This window comes from Carcharhinus amblyrhynchos, chromosome 26, assembly GCF_965287045.1.
Source record: "Carcharhinus amblyrhynchos chromosome 26, sCarAmb.v2.hapA, whole genome shotgun sequence".
Lineage (NCBI taxonomy): Eukaryota > Metazoa > Chordata > Chondrichthyes > Carcharhiniformes > Carcharhinidae > Carcharhinus > Carcharhinus amblyrhynchos.
This window is the reverse complement of record NC_137349.1, coordinates 38,779,285-38,806,846: the sequence shown is the minus strand read 5'-3', so window position 1 is coordinate 38,806,846 and position 27,562 is coordinate 38,779,285. Positions and strand designations below refer to the sequence as shown.

The window sequence follows — 27,562 nt, the reverse complement described above, 5'->3', positions numbered from 1 at the left end:
TCTCCCGCTCTACAAACCTCTTTCCAAAACCAAAAGTACCGTTACCCATTTGTAACTTTGATCCATTTCCCCATATCCACATCCTGTCGTTCACACCTCCTTTGGCTCATCTTTTGTTTTTTGACTTCTCCCATTATCGTACCCTCTCACCCTGCGCCACCAAACTCTTTACTCATTTCGTCTTGTTTCTTCCACTCTGTCACAGACCTTTCCTCTTTGCCTTTCTCCACACTCCCTCTTTCCACTTGTACAAAACCGGTCTCACCTCTAATTTTTCCAGTTCTGATCATTGATCTGAAATGTTAACTTCACAAACACTGCCTGACCTGCTGAGCACTTGCAGCATTTTCTGGTTTTATTCTGTAAATTTTAGCCTCTCTTTCGACCAAATTCAGCCATTTGCATCGACTGATATGTAATTAAGAATCTCGGTTCCACATTTCCAGTTGCTCTCATGTTTGTTCATGTTTTTGTCTCAATGTTTCTCATTGCCCACATTTCCCATTCAGTTTTGCTGTCACACAGCACAATGTAACAGTGGGCTCTGATCACTGAGTGTTTCTGTGGGGTCACTCTCTCTGAGTCTCCCAGCTCCATTGTCTGTATTATATTCATCGACTGACTGGGGGCAGCACTGGGGGCAATGTACTGGAAACCTGTTAAAATTCTAGCACGCAGTTCCTCTCAATTCAAAAAGCAAAGACAGACTTGCATTTATATAGCACCTCACACAACCACCAGACATCTCAAAGTGCTTTGCAACTAATGGAGTAGTTGGTGTCTAATCAATGTTGTAATGTAGGAAACACAGCAGCCAACATGTGCACAGCAAGATCCCACAAACAGCAACATGACAATGACCATATAATCTGTTTCTTTGTGATATTGTTGCTGATAAATATTTGCCACAACATTGGGGATAGGTTCCCTGCTCTTTTTTAAAAGCATGTATGGGATCTTGTACAGCTACCCGCGTGGTCTCAGTTTAATGTCTTATCTGAAAGCTGACACCTCCAACAGTGCAGTGCGTCCTCAGAATGGCACTGGAGTGTCAGCTTTGATTTATTATTGTACAACTTTAACCCCTGGGCATCTCTAAAGGCAGTGCAAGTGTGGAGGGACCATAGTATATTTGTATACAAGTCATTAACGACCGCAGGATGATACATGTGCAATTAAATAAGTATATATATTTTTTAAAGGGGAACCTTTACAATTTCAGATTTAGTCTGCCGACAACAGGTATTTCTGTAAAACATTTCGCTCGAGGGTGTGAAAGCGAGTTAATAACTCATTTTCAGCTCAAAATGTATTACTTAGATAGAGCTAATGGACTTTTGTTCGTTGAAGAATTTCCTCTGGGATTTCTGATTACAGTTGATTGACAAGGTTGTGTGATAATCATAGAAACATAGAATCCCTACAGTGCAGAAGGAGGCCATTTGGCCCATCAAGCTGCATGATCACAATCCCAATTTGCAAGGTGCTCTAATGCTCAGTTTCTCTCTGAAAGCTTCAAGAAAGTTATCACCATTTATAGCAAGTACATTTCTAGTTGCTAGCTGCATTTAAAGTGTCAGTTAATTCTCAAAGAGAAATGTTGCTTATTTGGAACTGAAACAGTGATAAGCTAGAAAGTAAAGTTGCTACCTTTCATTTTTAAATAATATTCAACTGTGAACAGTTAAGCTGCTTCATTTGTTCGAGTTTATTTAATAACACAGTTTAAATATAAGTTTTTTTACTATAAAATATCCCTAATCTATCAGTGGAATTGTTCCTGGAAGGAAATATCCTTTCCTGAAATTAATGTCAACAAAGAAAAATTGTTGAGGCCCAGTCTGGTTTCATAATATAATTTGGGGTTCTGGTCTCGTGCTATAACAAAAAGTATACCGTATCCTGGGCTTTGTTAATAGAGGGATAGATTAGAAAAGCAAAGAGTTGGAACAACATTGTGGCACAGTGGTTAGCACTGTTGCCTCACAGTGCCAGGGATCTGGGTTCAATTCCCAACTTGGGTCACTATCTGTGTGGAGTTTGCACATTCTCCCTGTGACTGCATGGGTTTCTCCGGGTGGTCTAGTTTCCTCCCACAATCCAAGGATGTGCAGATTAGGTTGATTGGCCATGCTAAATTACTCCTTAGTGTCAGGGAGATTAGCAGGATACATATGTGGGGTTATGGGGATAGGGCTGGGTGAGATTGTGGTTGGTACAATCTTGATGGGCTGAATGGCCTCCTTCTTCCCTGTCAGGATTCTATGATTTTAAATTGAATTTCTACAAGTCACCTGAAGTATTGTGTCCAGTTCTGGGGGCTGCACTTTCGAAAGGATGTGAAGGCGTTGGAGAGAGTGTAGAGGAGGTTCATGGGAATGATTCTTGGGATGAGAAACTTCAGTTCTGAAGGTTGTGAATGTAGCCCAATCCATCATACAAACCAACCTCTGATCCATTGACTCTGTCTACACTTCCCACTGTAAAGCAACCAGCATAATTAAGGACCCGATGCTCCCCAGACATTCTCTCTTCCACCTTCTTCCGTTGGGGAAAAAGTACCAACCGACTCAAGAACAGCTTCTTTCCTGCTGCTGTCAGACTTTTGAATGGACCTACCTCGCATTAAGCTGATCTTTCTCTGCGCCCTAGCTATGACTGTAACAATACATTCTGCACTGTCTCGTTTCCTTCTCTCTGAAGAGTGTGCTTTCTCTGTATAGCGCGCAAGAAACAATACTTTTCACTGTATGCTAATACATGTGACAATAATAAATCAAATCAAAATCAAAAAGATTGGAGAAGTTGGGACTGTGTTCCTTGGAGATGAGAAAGCTGAGAGGGGATCTGACATGTTCCCCCATGAGGGGTCGGGTCAGATAGATTGGGAGAAACTCTCCCCACTGGTCAAACGATGGAGAACAATGGTGAACGGATTGAGGTAATAGTGATATCGGGAAAAGTTCTTTCAAACAGTGAGTGTTTAGGATCTGAATGCACTGGCATACTGTGGTGGAGGCTGTTTTCAAAGCATTTAAAACAGAATTAAACGATTATTTGAGAAGAATAAGCGCGCAGAGTCGGAGGGAGATGGCGAGGAATGGAACTGGGTGAGTTGTTTATTCAGAGAGCCAGTCCAGACACAAATGGCCTCTTTCTGCACTGAAGCAATCCTGTCACTCTGTGATTCTTGTTCTCAGATCCTGGACTGGGCCATGAATCCTGAACCTTGTGATCTGGAGGTAAGAGTGAGTAATTGACAATTCAGATGAGAATAAACAAACTTTTTTTTTATCTTTTGAGCTATAGTTTGGTGTTTTTGGGTTGTGTAAGCTACATACGCTCTAGAATGTGAACAGGGTCACTCAGCCTGTTGTTTGGGTTGTGGGGGAGGAGGCGGTACTGACACCTACTGGAAGGTTTTGGGACTGTGAAAACTGGGATGGAGTTTGGAGCAGCAAAATTGGGCTCTGGACTGGCTGGAGTTTCAGCTCAATGTGGGGAGGACAGTTTGGAAAATAAAATAGCATCTTGCTGAGGGCATTAGCACTGGGTCAGAAGGAAGTGGAGAAAATTGAGAGGTACAAACTTACACCATCTGCTGCTTGTGAACCAGAGAAATTGTGGGGTTTGGGGGTAGTGGGATGTGAGAAGGTGGATTCAGGAGCAACAAGTTATCATCCTCTGCTGTTTAAACCCCACCACGAGCCACAGCCTCAGTTATAGAATCTTAGGATCATAGAAAAACTACAGCACAAACAGGCCCTTCGGCCCACAAGTTGCGCTGATCATATCCCTACCTACTAGGCTTACCTCTAACCCTCAATCCTATTAAATCCCATGTACTCATCCAGAACTCTCTTTAAAGATCCCATCGAATTTGCCTCCACCACCACCGACGGTAACCAGTTCCACTCACTCACCACCCTCTGAGTGAAAAACTTACCCCTGACATCTCCTCTGTACCTGCTCCCCAGCACCTTAAACCTGTGTCCTCTTGTGGGAGCCATTTCAGCCCTGGGAAATAGCCTCTGAGAATCCACCCTATCTATTCCTCTCAACATCTGATGCACCTCTATCAGGTCACCTCTCATCCTTCGTCTCTCCAAGGAGAAAAGACTGAGCTCCCTCAACCTATCCTCATAAGGCATGCCACCCAATCCAGGCAACATCCTTGTAAATCTCCTCTGCACCCTTTCAATAGCTTCCACATCCTTCCTGTAGTGAGGCGACCAGAACTGCACACAGTACTCCAAGTGGGGTCTGACCAGGGTCTTATAAAGCTGCAGCATTACCTCCCGACTCCTAAACTCAATTCCTCGATTAATGAAGGCCAGTGCACCATACGCCTTCTTAACCACATCCTCCACCTGCGAAGCCAATTTGAGAGTCCTATGAACACAGACCCCAAGATCCTTCTGATCCTCTACACTGCTAAGACTCTTACCCTTGATATTATACTCCTTCACCCCATTGGACTTGCCAAAATGTACCACTACAGACTTATCCGGGTTGTAGTCCATCTGCCACTTCTCCGCCCAGTCTTGCATCCTATCAATGTCACACTGCAACTTCTGACATCCCTCCAGACTATCCATAACACCTCCAACTTTCATGTCATCGGCAAACTTACCAACCCATCCCTCCACTTCCTCATCCAGGTTTATAAAAATCACAAACAGTAAGGGTCCCAGAACAGATCCCTGGGGCACTCCACTGGTGACCGACCTCCATGCAGAAAAAGACCCATCCACAACCACTCTCTGCCTTCTGCGGGCAAGCCAGTTCTGGATCCACAAAGCAACGTGCCCTTGAATCCCATGCCCCCTCGCTTTCTCAATAGGCCTTGCATGGGGGACCTCATCGAACGCCTTGCTGAAGTCCATATAAACCACATCCACCGCTCTTCCTTCATCAATGTGTTTAGTCACATTTTCGAGAAACTCAACCAGGCTCGTAAAGCACGATCTGCCTTTGACAAAGACATGCTGATTACTTGAAAATAGCGAGGCATCTTGAAGAGAATTGTTTGATAGAGCAGGCGCAGCACGATTTTGTTAAGGGGAAGTCGTGTCTGACGAATTTATTGGAGTTCAATGAGGATGTGTCTAGGGCGGTGGATAGAGGAGAGCCGGTGGATGTGGTCTTTCTTGATTTTCAGAAGGCGTTTGATAAGGTGCCGCACAAGAGGTTATTGCAGAAGGTCAGGGGACATGGAGTTGGGGGTAGGGTGTTAGCATGGATAGGGGATTGGCTGTCAAATAAGAGGCAGAGAGTGGGGGTCAATGGGTGCTATTCGGATTGGTGATTGGTGACGAGTGGAGTGCCCCAGGGGTCGGTGCTGGGGCCTCAGCTATTTACCATTTATATAGATGATCTGGAGGAGGGAACCAAGTGTATGGTGTCAAAATTTGCTGATGACACCAAGATTGGTGGAACGGCAAATTGTGCGGAGGGTGTGGAAAGTCTGCAGAAGGATCTAGATAGGCTGGGCGAATGGGCCAGGAACTGGCAAATGGAATTTAATGTTGGCAAATGTGAGGTGGTCCACTTTGGTAGGAATAATGGTGGGAAGGACTATTACTTACGTGGCGAAAACTGCAGCAGGCGACGGTGCAGAGGGACCTCGGGGTCCTTGCGCATGAGTCGCAAAAACCCAGCCTGCAGGTGCAGCAGGTGGTCAGGAAGGCGAATGGGATGCTGGCCTTCATAGCGAGGGGGATTGAATATAAAAGTAGGGAGGTCTTGCTGCAGCTGTATAGGGCATTGGTGAGGCCGCAGCTGGAGTACTGTGTGCAGTTTTGGTCGCCGCACTTACGCAAGGATATTTTGGCCTTGGAGGGAGTGCAGAGGAGGTTTACTAGGCTGATACCAGAGTTGAGGGGGTTGAGCTATGAGGAGAGGCTGAATAAACTAGGCTTGTACTCGTTAGAGTTTAGAAGAATGAGGGGAGATCTCATTGAGACGTATAAGATGATGAATGGGATGGATAGGATAGAGGTGGAGAGACTCTTCCCGCTCAGAAAGGTCAGTAGGACTAGGGGGCACAGCCTCAAGATAAAGGGGGGGCGGTTTAGAACGGAGTTGAGGAGGAACTTCTTCACTCAAAGGGTGGTGAATCTCTGGAATTCTCTGCCCGTTGAAGTGGTGGAGGCTGCCTCACTAAATATTTTTAAGACACGGGTTGATGGGTTTTTGATAGGCGAGGGGATTAAGGGTTATGGGGAGAGGGCGGGAATGTGGAACTGAGCCACGACAGATCAGCCATGATCTTATTGAATGGCGGGGCAGGCTCGAGGGGCTAGATGGCCTACTCCTGCTCCTATTTCTTATGTTCTTATGTTTTGATCATACTAGACTTCTCTAAATGTTCATAAATCCTGTCTCTCAGGATCTTTTCCATCAACTTACCAACCACTGAGGTTGGACTCACCAGTCGATAATTTCCTGGGCTATCTCTATTCCCTTTCTTGAATATAGGAACCACATCCGCAATGCTCCAATCCTCCGGAACCTCTCCCGTCTTCATTGATGACGCAAACATCATCGCCAGAGGCTCTGCAATCTTTTCCCTCGCCTCCCACAGTAACCTGGGGTATATCCCATCTGGTCCCGGTGACTTATCTATCTTGATGCTATTCAGAAGCTCAGTTGTGGCTACGCCAATGATTACGGGTATTGTGCTGGATATTCTGGAGGGTCTGAAAATAGATAAGTCACCTGGTCCGGATGGGATTTACCCCAGGATTCTCTGGGAGGCAAGAGAAGTGATTGCAGAGCCTCTGGCTCTGATCTTCAGGTCGTCGTTGGCCTCTGGTATAGTACCAGATGATTGGAGGTTAGCAAATGTTGTCCCATTGTTTAAGAAGGGGAACAGAGACTTCCCCGGGAATTATAGACCGGTGAGTCTCACTTCTGTTGTGGGCAAGGTTTTGGAAAAAATTATTAGGGATAGGATTTATAGTTATTTGGAGAGTAATGAGTTGATTGGAGATAGTCAGCATGGTTTTGTGGCGGGTAGGTCGTGCCTTACTAACTTTATTGAGTTTTTTGAGAAAGTGACCAAAGAGGTGGATGGCAGTAAGGCAGTGGACGTGGTGTATATGGATTTTAGTAAGGCGTTTGATAAGGTTCACCATGGTAGGCTTCTGCACAAAATGCAGATGTATGGGATTGAGGGTGATCTAGGGAACTGGATTAGGAATTGGCTAGCGGATAGGAGACAGAGGGTAGTGGTTGACGGTAAATATTCATCATGGAGTTCGGTTACAAGTGGTGTGCCTCAGGGATCTGTGTTGGGGCCACTGCTGTTTGTGATTTTTATTAATGATCTGGATGAGGGTATAGTTGGGTGGATCAGTAAATTTGCTGATGACACCAAAGTCGGAGGTGTGGTAGATAGTGAGGAAGGGTGTCATAGTTTGCAGGAAGACTTAGACAGGTTGCAGAGCTGGGCCGAGAGGTGGCGGATGGAGTTTAATGCAGAGAAATGTGAGGTAATTCACTTTGGTAGGAATAACAGATGTGTTGAGTATAGGGCTAACGGGAAGACTTTGAATAGTGTGGAGGAGCAGAGGGATCTAGGTGTATGTGTACATAGATCCCTGAAAGTTGGGAATCAAGTAGATAAGGTTGTTAAGAAGGCATACAGTGTCTTGGCGTTTATTGGTAGGGGGATTGAATTTAGGAGTCGCAGCGTTATGTTGCAACTGTACACAACTCTGGTGCGGCCGCACTTGGAGTATTGTGTGCAGTTCTGGTCCCCACATTACAGGAAGGATGTGGAGGCTTTGGAGAGGGTGCAGAGGAGGTTTACCAGGATGTTGCCTGGTATGGAGGGGAGATCCTATGAGGAGAGGCTGAGGGATTTGGGGTTGTTTTCGCTGGAAAGAAGGCGGCTAAGAGGGGATCTTATTGAAACATATAAGATGATTAGAGGTTTAGATAGGGTGGATAGTGATAGCCTTTTTCCTCTGATGGAAAAATCTAGCACGAGGGGGCATGGCTTTAAACTAAGGGGGGGTAGTTATAGGACAGATGTCAGGGGTAGGTTCTTTACCCAGAGGGTGGTGAGGGATTGGAATGCCCTGCCTGCTGCAGTTGTAAATGAGCCTAGTATGGGGGCGTTTAAGAGGTCTGTGGATAGGTTTATGGACGAAAAGGGATTGGTTTAGGTTAGTGGGTCATTGTTGTTTTTTTTTAACTGGTCGGCGCAACATCGTGGGCCGAAGGGCCTGTTCTGCGCTGTAGTGTTCTATGTTCTATGTTCTATGAGCCGTCCATAGTGCCCATCCCTGCTGGTCTGGTGCTGCTGTATCTGTTTGTGTTGTCCTGCCAGAGGGAGGGAGGGGGCTCACGGAGTTTGGTGCAACATGCTTGGCTGTTGTGGCTTTCACGGTTGAATAGCTGGCTGTGGGTGTTCTCTGTGTGATACGGGTTTGATGTTTGTAGAAATGATGTTGATGTTGATGTTTGAGGGTGAGGTGAATCTGTGAATGTGAGGGCTGGGTGTTGTGTGATAGACATTGTTGGAGAGTGAGTGGAGTGGCTCTGGTGGATGGGACACAGGGTGTGAGGCGAGTGGTGCCGTCGCGTGGGAGGTGCGCTGATTCCCGACTTCCAACGCCGGGCTCCTGTGTGGCCTGGACGCTTACCCCACCGTTCAGACGCTGTGCCGCTGGATCTTGGTGGTAGCAGTGGAGGGCGCGAGGTAGATAGAGTTTGTGTGTCTGGGATTCCCGTGGGATTGGAGAGGGTTTCTTTGGGATTGTGGGGGCAGAGCAGGGATTGTGGGAACTGATGGTGGGCTGGCTCAGAAATGGTGGGATCAAAGGTTGAAAATTTGAATTAAAGGGCGGGACTTTATAACGTCGCTCATCCCGAAACGGTAAAATCCCGCCCGAGGTGAACACACCTTCCCGTGCTCCGCCCCTCCATCGTTCCAATTCCCGTGGTGGGTGGGGCATAAAGTTCCGGGTAAAGTGTTTGGTGCTGGTGGAATAAATGGGCACTGAGCTGGAATGTTTGTCTATCCCGTGTGCTCTATTCCTACATCACAGAGATTTTGGAAGGATACACTTTGTGAAGATGCGTTCACTCACCTTGACCCTAAGGTCATTGACCTTTTTTTACAGCACTGTCTCTAGACCCTCGGAACCAGATTCCTGGCATTGACTGAGACACTTTCTGCTCCCACCGCCTTCTCAATGTCAGCCTGGGGGCTCTCCTGGTCTCCTGGGGGAAGGGGCTCTCTCTTCCCCCTGCCCACCCCCTGCACCAAGGCCTCCAGTGCTGGACCAGACAATCTCGGCTGCCTGGCCTGTTGTACCATTTCCACTTCCCTTTCAGCTCAGAGTCTCTGCCTGAATCCCAGATCCTGCTCCTTTAAGAGCTACAGGTTGGATTAAAGTCGCACAGACTCCCATTAAACGGCGCTGATCTCACACTATCCTTGGTCCCTGCTGAGGTGTGCAGTCACTTTGCAACATGTCAGCACTGAGCTGCACATCACTAGCGGTTAAATTAGTGGGCAGCGCAGAGTCTGTGAGCTGCCTGTATCATTACGAATGGGTGCGGCTAAATTGTCCATTACGATTCCCACACTCCATTAGCAGCCTGACCCAATATTAACCTCGTGCTGCAGACAGCACTGGAGAGTGTGTAGCACTGGGGCAGGGGGTAAAACATAAACGAGGTGAAGGGAAATGGTCGTTTCCATTAGAAATATTGAAAAAGAATTAATAATAAAAACAGCTCACAGGAAGAATGTGTTAATGTGTTGTAGAGAATTGGTTAATAGACTGATTGTTACAGATCATCCACAGCTTCTGTCTCTTACCTTGTTTATAATTCTGGAAAGATGTCGGTTCTGTAGCAACAGCAACAGATATTGGTCCGATATCTCTCACAGCCCGTTCTAAAGCTGCTTCATTTGCTGGGACCCTTCTGTAGCTCCTGATTGTGGCAGCAACATTCCGTCTCTGAAATCTGCAGTTTCCTTCCTAAGTTTTGAAGAAAATGTGAAAAGTTAAGGTTGATTAATGCAGTGTGATGATTTACAAAGTTCCAGTGATATCTTTACAGGATCTTGAACAGCTCCTTGGATATTAAAAATGATTCTGTGTCTCAGGCGTTGTAAACATGACCATCGTTCCCCTGTTTAAATGAAAATGGGAGAATTATAAATGTGGTAACTGTAGAAGAATCTCCTTGTCTATTGGTGGGAAGATTTGTGTCGGTGTGTTCCTCAGTTACCTTCTCATCGATGCTGCAGTTAGAGGAGCTACAGGAACACAGGGTGGGGTTTAATGCCCTCCCCAGTGGTGTGTTTGGTGCTGGGTTATTCATTGAGCAGGAGTTGGGGGGTGGGGTGGGTGCTGAGTGGGAATCCTGTCTTAACCCAGTGTTCGGTTTGGAGGATTTGCCATTTTGGGAGCATGACAAGCAGGGTTGTTTGCGGTTGATGGAGAGAGGCACGGGGTGGGGGATGTGGAAAGGCTCAAACTTATTCAGAGCCTGGCCGGAGCTGCAGGTATCGGGAAGATAGGAGGAGAAACAACGGCAGCACGAAAGACAGTTCACACAAATATTCACCAGAGAACATTTCCAAACCAACTCGCTTCTTAATCACAGCCCAATATTCAAAACTTCAAACCATCAAATTGCTGCTTTAAGTGTATCCCGAAAGAGTAAACACCTCTCTGACCAAATCAGCTGATTTACACAAACGCTGGCCTTTCAAATAGTTTGCAAAGCAACTTTGAGCTTTCCCACCCAACTGTGTATCGGTCACACCCCAAACTGAAACTTCCTTATCTGAAGGGAGACCCCGATAAGTGGGATTCCGAGCAGGGGGATGCGGTTGAGTTTCAGCATTTTGCTGGGGTGGGGGCAGAATGGGGGGGTGGAGGGGTTAGCTTGTGGGCCTTAATGTCCCTTCACTGTCATCACCCTCCAGGTCTCAATGAGTCTGGAGACTGGGATGGAGCTGCTGCTCCTGGAATTCTCCCAGAATAGAATGATTAGCCTTGATGAGGGGGAGCCAGTGGATGTGGTTTATTTAGACTTTCAGAAGGCTTTCAACAAAGTCCCATATTAGGGGTTTGCATGTGAAATCAAAGCGCGTGGGACTGGGGGTATTGTATGGAGATGCATCGAAAACTGGTTAGCAGACAGGAAATAAAGATTCAGAATAAGTTATTATTTTCCAACTGGTAGGCAGTGACTAATGGGGTAACACAGGGATCAGTGCAGAGGCTCCAGCTATTCACAATATGTATTACTGATGTAGATAAGGGAAGGAAATGTAATATCTCCAAATTTGCAGAAGACACAAAGCTGGGTGGATGGGTCAGCTCTGAGGAAGATACAGAGATACCTGAGTGTGATTTGGACAGGCATGGACAAATGCACGGCAGATCCATATCACGTGGGCAAATGTGAGGCTGTCTACTTTGGTGGCAAAAACAGGAAGAAAGATTATTTGGATGGCTACAAATTGAGAGCAGGGAATGTGTAACGAGACCTGGGTGGCCTCGTACACCAGTTGCTGAAGGTAAGCGTGCAGGTGCAGCAGGCGGCAAAGAAGACAAATGGCAAATTCACGAACAATGATGTCTCGCTGCAATTATCCAGGGGCCCTGGTGAGATCACAGCTGGAATATTGTGTGCAGATTTGGTCTCTGTATCTGAGGAAGGTGTTCTTGCTTTGGAAGAAATGCAGAGACAGTTTACCAGACTGATTCCTGGGATTGCAGGTCTGACGTGTGAGGAGAGATTGAGTCAGTTAGGATTATATTTGTTGGAGTTTGGAAGAATGAGAGGAGATCTCATTGAATTCTAACAGGACGTATGCAGGAAGGATGTCACCAATAGTGGGGGTGTCCAGAACCGGGATTCACAATTTAAAGATACAGGATAAACCAATACTTTTTTAAGTTTACTTTTTAGTGTCACAGGTAGGCTTACATTAACACTGCAATGAAGTTACTGTGAAAATCCCCTAGTTGCCACACCCTGGTGCCTGTTTGGGTTACACTGAGGGGGAATTTAGCATGGCCAATGCACCTACCTTGGGCTTGTGGGAGGAAACCGGAGCCCCCAGGACGAAACCCACGCAGACATGGGAAGAACTGCAGACAGTGACCCAAGCCGGATTGAACTCAGGTCCCTGGCAGGGTGAGGCACCAGTGTTAACCACTGTGTCACTGTGCCACCCACACTGAGATGGGGAGAAATTTCTTCATTCAGAAAGTGGTGAGTCTGTGAAATTTACGACCACAGAAAGCAGTTTATTTGCATACATTTGCATATATTAGCATGTATTTAAATTGATTCAATGGGCTGCAGGCCCAAACTGACTGGCACTTCCCCCCTTTACCACTGCCTTCGTGCCTCCAGATTTAGCACGAAACAGACATGGTCCGCAACGGTCCGATTCGAGGGGGTCCGCTGCTATTCTGTGTGTGATCGGTGGGGGGATGGGGTAAGGGAGGGGGTCCGCTGCTATTCTGTGTGTGATCGGTGGGGGGATGGGGTAAGGGAGGGGGTCCGCTGCTATTCTGTGTGTGATCGGTGAGGGAAAAGGGGGAGGGGGTAAGGGTGGGGGGTCCGCTGCTATTCTGTGTGTGATCAGTGGGGGGATGGGGTAAGGGAGGGGGTCCGCTGCTATTCTGTGTGTGATCGGTGGGGGGATGGGGTAAGGGAGGGGGTCCGCTGCTATTCTGTGTGTGATCAGTGGGGGAAAAGGGGGAGGGGGTAAGGGTGGGGGGTCCGCTGCCACTCTGCGTGTGATCAGTGGGGACGAAGTGGGGGGGGGTGTCGGTTATGTTGTGGGGGTGGAGCAATGTCTGTGGGGTCGGGGGGGGGGCATTATCCGGCCCGGGAACAATGTGGCAGGGAGGGTTTTTCTGTTTCTTTTACTGCGCCTGCACAGTTGAAGACTCCGAGCAAAGCTGCCATGTTAAGCCCTGTCACAGGCCTGTGCAGCACAGCTCAGAATTGGTGATATTTTTGTCAGGCAGAGTGCAAATGGGGCTGCTGGAGAACGGGTCTAAAAGTCAGACCTGAAAAACTCCCAGTTTCAAGTCTGCCCAACACATAGAATCAAAATGATAAAATAGGGCCCTTAGTCAGCAGAGAAATATAAATGTTTTAAATTGGAAATAGTTGGTGAAACATATTATATTAATAACAGTAAGGCTTTTGTTGTCCAGGCGTAAAATGGTATCAAACTTTGGGCCCAAGGTTGGTCCTATCAATGATTTGGCAATTTGCCGGTGATAAGGTAGACAAGGAATGGTATCCTTAGAAACCCAAAGGAACGGGTTCTGCCAAACAGGTGGAGATCCGGTTTTGAAATAGGTGAAAAGAATGTCACTCTATCAGGTGGTGCAATTGGCTGAGGTAATCCGTCACAATAAGGATTGACACATTCATAAGAAATGGAATTGTATTCAGCAAATGAGTAGGAAAAACTTAGAGAAGAAAAGGTATAATTGTATTGAATTTTGGCACACAGTTTGAGGTCTTTGGAAAGGCTTTGAGGCTCTCTGTCCCACTTGGCAATCTGAAGGTCTCTCTTGGGCCGTAGGTTAATGCTTTTGTCTTTTTGTATCTTCGATATGTTTAAGTAAGTTTTAGTACGCTTCAAGCTGAGAATTTGCTTTGTGAGATTTAATTTCAAAAGAATATTTAATTTTTTCCTAAGAGATCCCATCGAAAATTCCCCACTAAAACATGAAAAAGAGACTTACCACTGCAGTGTATGGATAAGATTGTTCAGATTCAATGCCTCCGTTCCATATCACATGTTCAAAGGCATAGGTTGTTTTTCCAAACATACATCCGTAGCTATTTCGGTCACAATCAACCAGGTTCTGTTCACTCAGAGAAACCAGATTTCCGTGTTTCAGTTTCCACTGTCCTTCGATGGCCCCGGTCGCACTGAAAGCCCAACACGAACCACATTGTATCGCAGTTGTTCCTTGTTTCTTGTTCTTTAATTACAGAAATAAAAAGGAGTGTGGGAGGTGTGGGTGGGGTTGGGGGGTGTTGGGAGTGTGGGGGGTGGGGGTGGGGTTGGGGGGTTGGGAGTGTGGGGGGTGGGGGTGGGGTTGGGGGGGTTGGGAGTGTGGGGGGTGTGGGTGGGGTTGGGGGGGTTAGGAGTGTGGGGGGTGTGGGTGGGGTTGGGGGGGTTGGGAGTGTGATGGGTGTGGGTGGGGTAGGAGTGTGGGGGGTGTGGGTGGGGTTGGGGGGGTTGAGAGTGTGAGGGGTTGGGCGGGGGTTGGGAGTGTGGGGGGTGTGGGTGGGGTTGGGAGTGTGGGTGGGGTTGGGGGGTTGGGAGTGTGGGGGGTGTGGGTGGGGTTGGGAGGTTGGGAGTGTGGGGGGTGTGGGTGGGGTTGGGAGTGTGGGTGGGGTTGGGGGTGTTGGGAGTGTGATGGGTGTGGGTGAGGTGGGAGTGTGGGGGGGGGTGGGGTTGGGAGTGTGATGGGTGTGGGTGGGGTGGGAGTGTGGGTGGGGTTGGGGGGAATGGGGAATGGGAGTGTCGGGGGTGGTGGGGGTGGGGGCATTGGGGGGAGTGGGGGTGTGCGAGGACGGGGTGTGTGAGGGGTGGGGGGATTGGGGAGGATGGGGGAAGATGGGGGAGGATGGGGGAATTGGGGCGGTGGGGGGTGTGGGGCAGTGTGGGGAGGTTGGGGGGGGTGGGTGGTGTGGGGAGTGGAGGTGTGTGTGGGGGGGGTTGGGGGTGGTGGGAGGGAAGGGGGTCGGGTGGTGGAGGGATTGGGGGTGTAGGGTGGTTGGGGGGGTAGGTGTGGGGAGAGTGGGGGAAGTGGGGAGTAGAGGGTGTTGGGGGGGGGTTGGGGGGGGGATGTTGGGGGTGTTGGGTGAAGAAGAAAAAATTCTTAGTCCAGGACGGGAGTTAAAATAGGCAAATTTCTGACTGGTGTTTGGGTGCATTCAAATCCCCAAACTTCCCCACTCAGAGATAAAAACCAGCACAAACTGATCCTCGCCTGGAGGGGGACGGGGACTGAGCCGGGCTAAAGTTGCCCAAGAGCCAGCAGCTCAGGTCGGAGGCCCCAAATGTGCATGCACTCAGGAAGCTTAGACACAGCAGCTCTCCTACCCCCTCACTCCACCCCCCCACCAGGGATACAGCCTCCCCTTACCCTCCACGGACATCGAAGACCCTCCCCCACAGTCTTGACTCCCTTCCCACAGACCCCACCCTCGCACGCTCTCCCTCTCATCCTCCCCTCCCCAATCGCAGAGTGTCCCTCACCCCCTCACCCCCATGTCCCCAATCGCAGAGTTTCCCTCACCCCCATGTCCCCAATCACAGAGTGTCCCTCACCCCCATGTCCCCAATCACAGAGTGTCCCTCACCCCCATGTCCCCAATCACAGGGTGTCCCTCACCCCCATGTCCCCAATCACAGAGTGTCCCTCACCCCCATGTCCCCAATCGCAGAGTGTCCCTCACCCCCATGTCCCCAATCACAGAGTGTCCCTCACCCCCATGTCCCCAATCACAGAGTGTCCCTCACCCCCATGTCCCCAATCGCATTCACACCCCCCCCTCCATTTGCGAAGTCTCTGTGTCACCATCCCCCACAGCTCAGCAACCCAGTCCCCCCGACCCCCCATTCACCAGCTGTCCCCCCACCCCCACCCCCAACTGCACACCTACAAGTGTTGCCTTGCCTTCCCTCTCAATACAACAAAGCAAACTGCCCGGAATCTTGCTGGAACGCCCTAAAAGGGAGTGTGACTCGCCCAAACTGCCTGCAGCTGAACTGTTGTCACAAGGGAGAGCTGGAGATAAACCCCAAGGACGGACAGACAGCCAGGCAGAGCAGCAAGGTGGCTGCCAGGAGGACAGTCACTGGCACGGGGAATAAGGCCACCAACGCAGGGAGGAGCTGAATGATCTCATTCAGGCAGCATGGGTACGAGCACATCCTGTCGGGCATCGTCGCCCTGTGACGCCCTTCCCCACCCTCCCCGATACCCTGCATGCTTGCAGCCCCTGAACCCCTCGCACCTTCCACCAACCCTCTCCCCCCCTGCCCCGAGTCTCCACACAGCCCCTGCCCTCTGACATCCTGCGTGCTTCCTGCCACCCAGCCTGCTCCTGCCTCCTTCCCCACAAGAGGAGAATGCCCATAATAAAGAGGAGCGGCGAAAGGCAGGGGGTGGTGTGCCCAGTCTCAGATTACCAGCACCCTTTGAGGAATGGGCACGCGATCTAGCGGGCGAGGATATGAACCGCATTGTGAGTGACAGCCAGGCTGGGCTGCCGTGAGCATCTGCCAATATTCCGAATGGAGCCCAGATTCCTGTCCCTCCCTTGCACTCAACCTTCTGTCCTGTGTTGCAGGAAAGGACCCAGACTCACCGGGCCCTCTGGCATCACCACTGCCCACCTCCTTTCTCACGCCAAAACTCCCCGAGACAGCACTGAAGTCTCCTCGGAGGAAGAGCGGGAGGAAACCTCCGAGGCCGGCGCCAGTTTCTCGACACAGGCTTCCACATCACCGTTCAGGCGGCACGGTGGCACAGTGGTTAGCACTGCTGCCTCACAGCGCCAGGGACCTGGGTTCGATTCCCGGCTTGGGCCACCGCCTGTGTGGAGTTTGCACGTTCTCCCTGCGTGGGTTTCCTCCGGGTGCTCCGGTTTCCTCCCACACTCCAAAGATGTGGGGGTTCGGTGCACTGGCCATGCTAAATTCTCCCTCAAGTGTACCTGAACAGGGACTGGAGGGTGACAACTAGGGGATTTTCACAGTCACTTCAGTGCAGTGTTAATGGAAGCCGACTTGTGATACGAATAAATAAACTTTAACCTTTGGTTCACCATCCCAGACACTATCACCTCAATGGGACCAGTTAGTGGTGAGGCTTCTGGGTGAGCACGACCCATCTGATAACGTACATCAGGTGGAGGCGGGAACGTCTGTGACCTCTGCAACACGGGGGGGCCTGCCGAATTTTTACCTGGTCCTTTACTGGAGTAACCGCGTCTTTCGTACGCCAATCGACAGGTGCTTTACTCAGATCATCATCATTTCCTTTATCTTCAACAAATTCAATATCTTCATCAATGGCTTCTTCAGTTGATTTAACAGCTTCGAATGGGAGGGATCCAGTCATGCGTTCACTGAACTCTTTGTTGGTCTAGAAAGTCAAACACAGAGATATTGATGACTGAAGTGATTGGTTTTAAATGGAGAATGTGTAGGAGGAGAGTGGATAACATTACATGGCCACATTCTCACTGATGTTAGCAAAAAGAGAGATCAAACTAACAAGCATTGCTGACATGTCTAATGTTTGACTCAAATAACCGCAGGAAAATGGGTTGTCCATTTCTGTACGTTCCAGGATAAAGGTGGGTGCAGAGTCTGAAGGTGATAAACTATCTCTCTGGTCTAGGGCACCACAAACAAAGCTCGCCCATGATGATTGAATCTATTGATGTTTAACTGAACCATCCACATCAGGAAGCTCTCACATCCCATCACCAACCTGGTCTTAATTCCCGCTCAAAACACAGGCTGCAGTTGGTACAGAATTGGCCTCAGGACCCTTGGATTTCGGGGAGAAAGTTGGGCAGCATTCCCATTTCTGTTATTGATGGGGAAGTAGCTGTTACCCAAAGATCAGATTTGGTTTTGATGCTCCCCGTGGTCGAATATCCTGTCCACAGGAATTGTTGAGTTTGACATCAAACCTGAGAAAATCTGATCTCCAATCAGTTATTGTCTTTTTTGGGAGTGGGGAAGGTGTGATTTTGAACTGGGATCCAACATTTCACCTTCAGACTTTATTATTTCACATTCACAATCCAATTTGTCTCATCAATTTCCCAATGATTTCAATGACAAGATCTGACATTGGAGTTGAAATTGCCATTGGTCCCAGTGTTGGGTTTTAGCCCATCCCTGCGGGAAGGTTAGGGCCAAGGGGAGATTAATGCAGCTGGTGTGTCAAACACTCAACACTATCCCAACACGTTTAAATTGTCACTTGGTTTGGTGCAGGTGAACCCATCCCTTGCTTTTTATTCAGAAAGTACAGCAGACACACGAGCGGTGTCCCAGCCCATGGTGCTGTCCATCTGGCAAGAGGAAAAATAATGAATTTAGATATTAAAATGGAAAGGAGAATCGATTTTAACAAAACATACCTTGGTGAGGGAGGTTGTTTATTAGGATGAGGCATTGGGATATCACTGACCAATCACAGCTCATCCAGTAATAGCGCCATAATAACGTGCAGCGTAGGTTGGTACCTGGGATTTTGATGTTGTGGCCATTTCGGAGACATGGATAGAGTAGGGACAGGAATGATTGTTGCAAGTACCGAGGTTTAGATGTTTCAGTAAGATCAGGGAAGGTGGTAAAAGAGGGGGAGGCGTGGCATTGTTAGTCAGGGACAGTATTACAGTGGCAGGAAGGACGTTTGATGAGGACCCGTCTACTGAGGTAGTTTGGGCTGAGGTTAGAAACAGGAAAGGAGAGGTCACCCTGTTGGGAGTTTTCTATCGGCCTCCGAAAAGTTCCAGAGATGAAGAGGAAAGGATTGCAAAGATGGTTTTGGATAGAAGTGGAAGTAACAGGGTAGTTGTTATGGGGGATTTTAACTTTACAAATATTGACTGGAAAAGCTATAGTTCGAATACTTTAGAGGGGTCAGTTTTTGTCCAATGTCTGCAGGAGGGTTTCTTGACACAGTGTGTGGATAGGACAACAAGAGGTGAGGCTACATTGGATTTGGTACTGGGGAATGGACCAGGCCAGGTGTGAGATTTGCAGGTAGGTGAGCACTTTGGTGATAGTGACCACAATTCAGTTACGTTTACATTAGCGATAGAAAGAGGGCAAGAATTATAGCTGGGGAAAAGGAAATGATGATGCGATTAGGTGAGATTTAGGATGCATAGGATGTGGAAGGAAACTGCAGGGGATGGGCACAATTGAAATGTGGAGCTTGTTCAAGGAACAGCCACTGCATGTTCTTGATAAGTATGTACCTGTCAGACAGGGAGGAAGTGGTCGAGCGAGGGAACCGTGGTTTACTAAAGAAGTTGAATCTCTTGTGAAGAGGAAGAAGGAGACTTCTGTCAAGATGAGACGTGAAGGCTCAGTTCGGGCACTGGAGAGTTACAAGTTATGATGTGGGTATGCCGGCGTTGGACTGGCGTAAACACGGTAAAAAGTCTGACAACACCAGGTTTTAGTCCAACCTATTTATTTGATAATATACTCACAAGCTTTCGGGATTAGCCCCTTCGTCAGGTGAATGGAGAGTTCTGGCCTCAGACAGAGCATATAAAGCAGAGACAGTTTAGAGATTACTGATTAGAATGCGAATCCTTACACCTAACCTGCTGTTCAAGACCTGAAGTGGCTGATAATGTGAGTGGAAGGAGCACTGATCACAGTTTAAAGAGATGTGTATTGTCTCCAGACAGTATAGTGAGTGAGGTTTTGCAAACCCAGGCAAGTCACGGGGGTTACAGATAGTGCGACATGAACCCAAGATCCCTGTTCAGACCGTCCTCATGTGTGTGGAACTTGGCTATCAGTCTCTGTTCAGCGACTCTGCGCTGTCGTGTGTCATGAAGGCCGCCTTGGAGAATGCTTACCGGAAGGTCAGAGGCTGAATGCCCGTGACCACTGAAGGAAGGGAACAGTCTTGCCTGGTGACTGTCGAGCGATGTTCATTCATCCATTGTCGTAGCGTCTACATGGTCTCCCCAGTGTACCATGCTTCAGGACATCCTTTCTTGCAACGTATCAGGTAGACAATGTTGGCCGAGTTGCAAGAGTATTTACCGTATACCTGGTGGATGGTATTCTCACGTGTGATGATGGTATCCATGTCGATGATCCGGCATGTCTTGCAGAGGTTGCTGTGGCAGGGTTGTGTGGTATTGTGGTCACTCACAAGCTTTCGGGGTTAGTCCCTTCGTCAGGTGAATGGAGGTGAATGGAGAACTCTCTATTCACCTGACGAAGGGACTAACCCCGAAAGCTTGTGAGTCTATTATCAAATAAATCGGTTGGACTAAAACCTGGTGTTGTCAGACTTTTTACTGTGTTTACACCAGTCCAACGCCGGCATACCCACATCGTAGCTGTAAGAAACGGAGGGTGGTGGTTGATGGGAAATGTCCATCCTGGAGTTCAATTACTAGTGGTATACCGCAGGGATCTGTTTTGGGGCCACTGCCGTTTGTCATTTTTATAAATGACCTGGATGAGGGTGTAGAAGGATGGGTTAGTAAATTTGCAATGACAATAAAGTTGGTGGAGTTGTGGACAGTGCGGAAGGATGTTGCGGGTTACAGAGGGACATAGATAAGCTGCAGAGCTGGGCTGAGAGGTGGCAAATGGAGTTTAATGTGGAAAAGTGTGAAGAGATACACTTTAGAAGGAGTAACAGGAATACAGAGTACTGGACTAATGGTAAGTTACTTGGTGGTGTGGATAAGCAGAGAGATCTTGGTGTCCATGTGCATAGATCCCTGAAAGTTGGCACCCAGGTTGATAGGGTTTTTAAGAAGGCGTACAGTGTGTTAGCTTTTATTGGTAGAGGGATTGAGTTTAGGAGCCATGAGGTCATGTTGCAGCTGTCAAAATCTCTGGTGTGGCCGCACTTGGAGTAGTGCGTACAGTTCTGGTCGCCGCATTATAAGGAGCATTGATATGGAAGCATTGGAAAGGGTGCAGAGGAGGTTTACCAGGATGTTGCCTGGTTTGGTGGGAAGGTCTTATGAGGAAAGGCTGAGGGACTTGAGGCTGTTTTTGTTAGAGAGAAGAAGGTTAAGAGGTGACTTAATAGAGGCATACAAAATGATCAGAGGGTTAGATAGGGTGGACAGTGAGAGCCTTTTTCCTCAGATGGAGATGGCTAACACGAGGGGACAAAGCTTTAAATTAAGGGGTGATAGATATCGGACAGATGTCAGAGGTAGGATGATATTGGAAGAGTGTAGGTTAGATGGGCTTTAGATTGGTTTCACAGGTCAGTACAACATCGAGGGGTGAAGGGCCTGTGTTGCACTGTCATGTTCTATGTTCTATAAATAATATTTAATTGAAATCCAAGTCTAGACATCTTATACACACCAGGTCTGCAAACACATTCGTTCCCATAGTAAATGTGTGTTTCCCCATTGAGTACTCCAGGTTGTGCTGTTTGATGTATCTCAGATTGTCCTCCCATATCTTTCTCCTGTGGATCTCTTCTTCCTGAGTAAAGACATTTATTCAGTCAGATTCTCACATCTTTCATGAGTAAAATTATACAATAGCTTTAAAAACCTGGTGTAAACGCTGGAGTAAAATTACATAAGGACATAAGAACATAAGAAATAGGAGCAGGAGTAGGCCATCTAGCCCTTCGAGCCTGCCCCGCCATTCAATAAGATCATGGCTGATCTGAAGTGGCTCAGTTCCACTTTCCCGCCTTCTCCCCATAACCCTTAAACCCGTCGCTTATCAAAAACCTATCTACCCGCGTCTTAAATATATTTAGCGAGGCAGCCTCCACCACTTCAACGGGCAGAGAATTCCAGAGATTCACCACCCTTTGAGTGAAGAAGTTCCTCCTCAACTCCGTTCTAAACCGCACCCCCCTTATCTTGAGGCTGTGCCCTCTAGTCCTACTGTCCTTTCTGAGCGGGAAGAGCCTCTCCACCTCTATCCTATCCATCCCATTCAACATCTTATATGTCTCAATGAGGTCTCCCCTCATTCTTCTAAACTCCAACGAGTACAAGCCTAGTTTATTCAGCCTCTCCTCACAGTTCAACCCCCTCAACTCCGGAATCAGCCTAGTAAACCTCCTCTGCACTCCCTCCAAGGCCAAAATATCCTTGCATAAGTGCGGCGACCAAAACTGCACACAGTACTCCAGCTGCAGCCTCACCAGTGCCCTGTACAGCTGCAGCAAGACCTCCCTACTTTTATACTCAATCCCCCTCGCTATGAAGGCCAGCATCCCATTCGCCTTCCTGACCACCTGCTGCACCTGCAGGCTGGGTTTTTGCGACTCATGCACAAGGACCCCGAGGTCCCTCTGCACCGTCGCATGCTGCGGTTTTTCGCCATGTAAGTAATAGTCCTTCCTACCATTATTCCTACCAAAGTGGATAACCTCACACTTGCCAACATTAAATTCCATTTGCCAGTCCCTCGCCCATTTGCCCAGCCTATCTAGATCCTTCTGCAGACTTTCCACACCCTCCGCACAATTTGCCGTTCCACCAATCTTTGTGTCATCAGCAAATTTCGACACCATACACTCGGTTCCCTCCTCCAGATCATCTATATAAATGGTAAATAGCTGAGGCCCCAGCACCGACCCCTGGGGCACTCCACTAGTCACCAATCGCCAATCCGAATAGCACCCATTGACCCCCACTCTCTGCCTCCTATTTGACAGCCATTCCTCTATCCACGCTAACACCCTACCCCCAACTCCATGCCCCCTAACCTTCTGTAATAACCTCTTGTGCGGCAAAGTGATGCAAAGTGAGACACAAAGTGCCAGGAAATGACCGTCTCCCACAAGAGGGAATCTGACCGTCACTCCTTGACATGCAATGGCACTGAATGTCCCCTGATCAACGTCCTGGAGTTACCATTGACCAGAAATTCAACTCAATTAAATTAGATATCTTAATTCTGTGGCTGTAAGAGCAAGCCAGAGACTTAGAATCTTGTGGCATTTCTGACTCTGCAATGCCTGTCCACGACCTACAAGGCACAAGTCACGGGTATGATGGAATACCCTCCCCTTGCCTGAATGAGTGGAGTTCCAAAAACACTCAAGAATGTTGACACCATCCAGCACAAAGCAGCCCCGCTTGATTGGCACCACATCCACAAACATCATTGACACACAGAGTGTACCATCTACAGCACACACTGGAGGAACTCACCAAGGCTTCTTAGCATCTTCCAAACCCACGACTGCTGCCATCTAGAAGGAAAAGAGCAGCAGGGACATGGGAACACAATGACATGGATGTGGACAATTGGGGTTTGGGCAGTAATTGCTGATCTATACTCAGTGATGCCCACATCACATGAATGAAGAAAAAGGAAAAAAATGCAGTAATGTTTCTATCCTCTCATCCTCACTGGACAAGTTACTCATCCATCTTCACACACACATAAAAAAACCAGATTGAATACCTGTACTGGGAAACAGAGGGAAATAACAGAAGAATAAAGAGCTGAACAAGAACAATATTTTTATTCTGGATATTGGATTGTCAACAGAAAGTTGGATAATAGGGGAACAAGAAAGCTCATATAGTTTACAGATGGGATTTGTCGTCTCTATGATTTTGGAGATGTATTCTGATTGGTGTGTGTGAGGACAATCTCAATATATTTAAAAATAATGATCCTTAATTTCTCAAGCTGTATCTATGGTAACTAAAGCAGGAATCCAGTGAAACCCAAGAATTCTGAGTTACACCAACTCTCTGCTGTTTCACTGAGAGTTGATGCAGTCCTCGACTGGAGTTAGAGACTGGGAGAATTCCCATGGAATTTCAGGACCAATATCTTTTCAATTTCGCTTCACACACTCATTCCACCCAACTGTGAACTCATCTCTCCCACCTTGACTCCAAGTAAAAATTCTCAATAATTTACCAGTTGTGTGGAATCCCTTTCCCCTTGAGAGTGAGCTGAATGTTTGGAATAGGTTCCAGACTGGAACAAATCCCCCTTTTACCTTGGTGTACTCCTTCTCATGTTGTGATTTCCAGGTCTTCCAGTCTTCATCCAGTTTTGAATCAAATGTGTGGCCTGAGGCTGCAACCAGAATAGACAGCAGCACACAGCCCAGAAACAGAGAGACCTTCATGCTGGACAATCTAATGGAGCAAAACCAATGGCATTAAACATGGAGTGGACAATATTCACACACTGATGGGAAAATAGCTGTGTGGGAAAATTATTCTGCCAATGTACAAATATTATCCTCCACAATCAACTTCCAATTGCTCTCACTGTTTTACATTTTAGCCTCACTGAGCAGAGAAAGATATTTCATGGTGATAATCTGTGGATTGGAATATTCCTGCAAAGAAGTTTGTTGAATTGTCTTGATGCATTAACACAAACGATCAAACATAGACATTCAAGTGACCAAAACTCTGTTGGATTGTTACGAAAATCAAACTGTCACTTGGGAAGGGAAGAAACGGCTGCCTTATCAGCAACAGCTACATTCCAACAATAAAATTGAAAAGGCCCCCACCAGAGCAGAGAATAGCGTTCTCTGAACATGGAGTTAACATCCAAATAAGTATTAGGATCATAGAAAAACTACAGCACAATACAGGCCCTTCGGCCCATAAAGTTGTGCTGAACATGTCCCTACCTTAGAGATTACTAGACTTACCTATAACCCTGTATCTTACTAAGTTCCATGTACTTAATTCAAAGTCTCTTAAAAAGCCCTATCGAATCCACCTCCACCACCGTTGCTGGCAGCACATTCCTCGCACACCCACCACTCTCTGGGTGAAAAACTTACCCCTGATGTCTCCTCTGTACCTACTCCCCAGCACCTTAAACCTGTGTCCTCTTGTGGCAGCCATTCCAGCCCTGGGAAAAAGCCTCTGACTATCCACTTGATCAATACTTCTCAACATCTGATACACCTCTATCAGCTCATCCCTCATCCTTCGTCTCTCCAAGGAGAAAAGACCGAGTTCCCTCAACCTATCCTCATAAGGCATGCCACACAATCCAGGCAACATCCTTGTAAATCCCCTCTGCACCCTTTCTATGGCTTCCACGTCCTTCCTGTAATGAGGCGACCAGGACTGAGCACAGTACTCCAAGTGGGGTCTGACCAGGGTCCTATATAGCTGCAACATTATCTCTCGATTCCTAAACTCAATTCCTCGATTGCTGAAGGCCAGTACACCATACGCCTTCTTAACCACAGCTTCAACCTGTACAGCTGCTTTGAGCGTCCTATGAACTCGGACCCCAAGATCTTCCTGATCTTCTACACTGCCAAGAGTCCTACCATTAATATTATATTCTGCCATCCTATCTGACCTGCCAAAATGAACCACTTCAACTTATCTGGGTTGAAATCCATCTGCAACTTCTCCGCCCAGTCTTACATCCTATCAATGTCTCGTTGCAACTTCTGACATTCCTCCACACTATCCACAACACCTCCAACCTTTATGTCATCAGCAAACTTACCAACCCATCCCTCCACTTCCTCATCTGGGTCATTTATAAAAATCACAAAGAGTAAGGGTCCCAGGACAGATCCCTGAGGCACTCCACTGGTGACCGACCTCCAAGCAGAATATGACCCATCTATAACCACTCTTTGCCTTCTGTGTGCAAGCCAGTTCTGGATCCACAAAGCAATGTCCCCTTGGATCCCATGCCCCCTTACTTTCTCAATAAGCCTTGCATGGGGCACCTTATCAAATGCCTTGCTGAAGTCCATATATACTGCATCTACTGCTCTTCCTTCATCAGTGTGTTGAGTCACATCTTCAAAAAATTCAATCAGTTTGGTAAGGCGTGATCTGCCTTTGACAAAGGCGTGCTGACTATCCTTAATCATATTATACCTCTCCAAATGTTCATAAATCCTGCCTCTCAGGATCTTCTTACATTGGTAATCACTGGGAACAAAGACCTCCTCTCCCTCCCCATCATAGCTCCAGGGAACAGCAGAAGGGAACATCAGCCTCTGAGAACTAGACTGTGATATTTCATGGTAAATGTATCACAATTAGGCGATGCTGATTGTTGTCATTTTCACACAGACTGACACACACACACACACACACACACACATTCTAAACAATAATTACACTCACTGTGCACAGAGTGACAGTGGGGGTTAGTCTCACACAGCCAAAGGGAAAGGTGACTGGGCAACAAAAGAAATGAACAAAAGATCTGGTGAGATATCATTCAATCTCACCTGCCTTCCAGTCTATCACAGACCTGCCTTTTGTCCTGGTCCAACTTGTCCCTTGTTTAAATCCTGTTACACCTCTGACTTTCCCCAGTTCTGATGAAAGGTCATTCAGCTGAAACATTAACTCTGTTTCTCTCTTCACAGACACTGCCCGACCCGCTGAGTGTTTCCAGCGTTTTCCATTTTTATTTCAGATTGCCAGCATCGGCAGGATTTTGCTTTTATACAAAAGGTTGGAGTTTGGGTGAATGAGGTTTCAAAAAAAGCCAAGTGTTCATTTCAACAAGGCGAGAACTGAGAAACTGAGTTGTTAAAATTGGATAAAACCTTGGATAACCCACACTTGGAGTTCTGAAATCCACATCATTAAAAGGATGACATCAGATTCCATTGGATAACATCGAACATACAACTCAGAAACAGGCCATTCATCACATCCAACCCAATCTAGTGTTCATCTTCAACTCCAGTCTCCTCCCATCTTTCTTCATCTAAATCTATCAATTCAACTCTCGATTCCTTCTCCCTTATATCTTTGTCTCATTTCTCCTTAGACATTGTGAGACAATTCACTTCAACCAATCCATGGGGTAGTGAGCTCCATACCCTCACCAATCTTTGAATACAGAAGTTTTATCAGAATCCTCGATTGGATTTCTTGATGACATTCTTATCTGGCGCCTAGTTTTCCTCTTCCCCATAAGGGGAAACATTCTCTCTATCGCTGTGTCAAAAACTTGAATCATTTTAAACATCTCCTTTTGATCATCCTTCTTTCTTCCAGAGTAGAGGCAATTTATTTTTCCCTGACATACCCTCGCATTTCTGGTATCTCTTGTAAATCTTCTCTGTACCCTCATCACCGCCTCTGTTTCTTTGTTTATTGTGACCAGAACTTTATTCCATCCTTTAAGTCCAGCCTAACAAAGGATTGATGCAGATTTCCCCTCACTTTCCAAAGTTTCAATTCTTTCCCTTCCTAATCTGTGCATATTTTAGTGATTGATTTGTTAAAGAGGGTGCTTGTTCCCGCAGCTTAACTCATTTTTAAAAGACGTAACTCTCATTTTATGTTTAACGATCATTTTAGATTTCTCTTCCCTCATTCCAATTACACTTTTCAATGTTCTCCCTGACTTTATCCTTTCCGATGATCTCTCTCCTCTTTTGTTTTTATTGTATTTGTTTTGATTTCTTATCAATCCCTCTCCTCAATCTGACCCGTTTCAATGTGGACAGAGTGGAGAAATTGCAACAAATATTGATTTGGATGATAATACGGAGAGGTTTCAACCAGTGAAGATGTTGCAGGGTCTCGTCTCCAGAGAACAGAAAACCGAGAGGTGACTTAACAGATACTTCAAGATTATGAAACGGTTTGATAACTGAGACAGAAATATAGATATAAGATTGTCACTGACTATTTCAATGGGGAATTCTGTAGAAACCTCTTTACCTACAGAGTGGTTAGAATAGAAGTTTGACATTTCCAAGTGCTCCTCAATTTAGTTTCCATTTTCATTTATTTTTTACAAATTTGCTGTTCTGCTTCCTGGCCATTAACCTTTCAC

General features: G+C 47.2%; 1 protein-coding gene across 1 annotated transcript in view; it reads right to left on the bottom strand.

The window, feature by feature from the left end:
- The window catches only part of LOC145358630 (procathepsin L-like), a 28,027-nt gene extending 4,127 nt beyond the window's left edge, over nucleotides 1-23,900 (bottom strand). Inside the window, exons 1-5 of the mRNA XM_080212845.1 lie at nucleotides 23,760-23,900; nucleotides 21,137-21,259; nucleotides 17,010-17,177; nucleotides 13,755-13,997; nucleotides 9,839-10,001 (exon numbers count right to left, since the gene is read on the bottom strand). Coding sequence (XP_080068971.1) covers nucleotides 9,839-10,001; nucleotides 13,755-13,997; nucleotides 17,010-17,177; nucleotides 21,137-21,259; nucleotides 23,760-23,891 — 829 coding nt within the window. The 5' untranslated portion in view covers nucleotides 23,892-23,900. The remainder of the gene's footprint in view (nucleotides 1-9,838; nucleotides 10,002-13,754; nucleotides 13,998-17,009; nucleotides 17,178-21,136; nucleotides 21,260-23,759) is intronic.
- Between the last annotated feature and the right edge of the window lie 3,662 nt (nucleotides 23,901-27,562).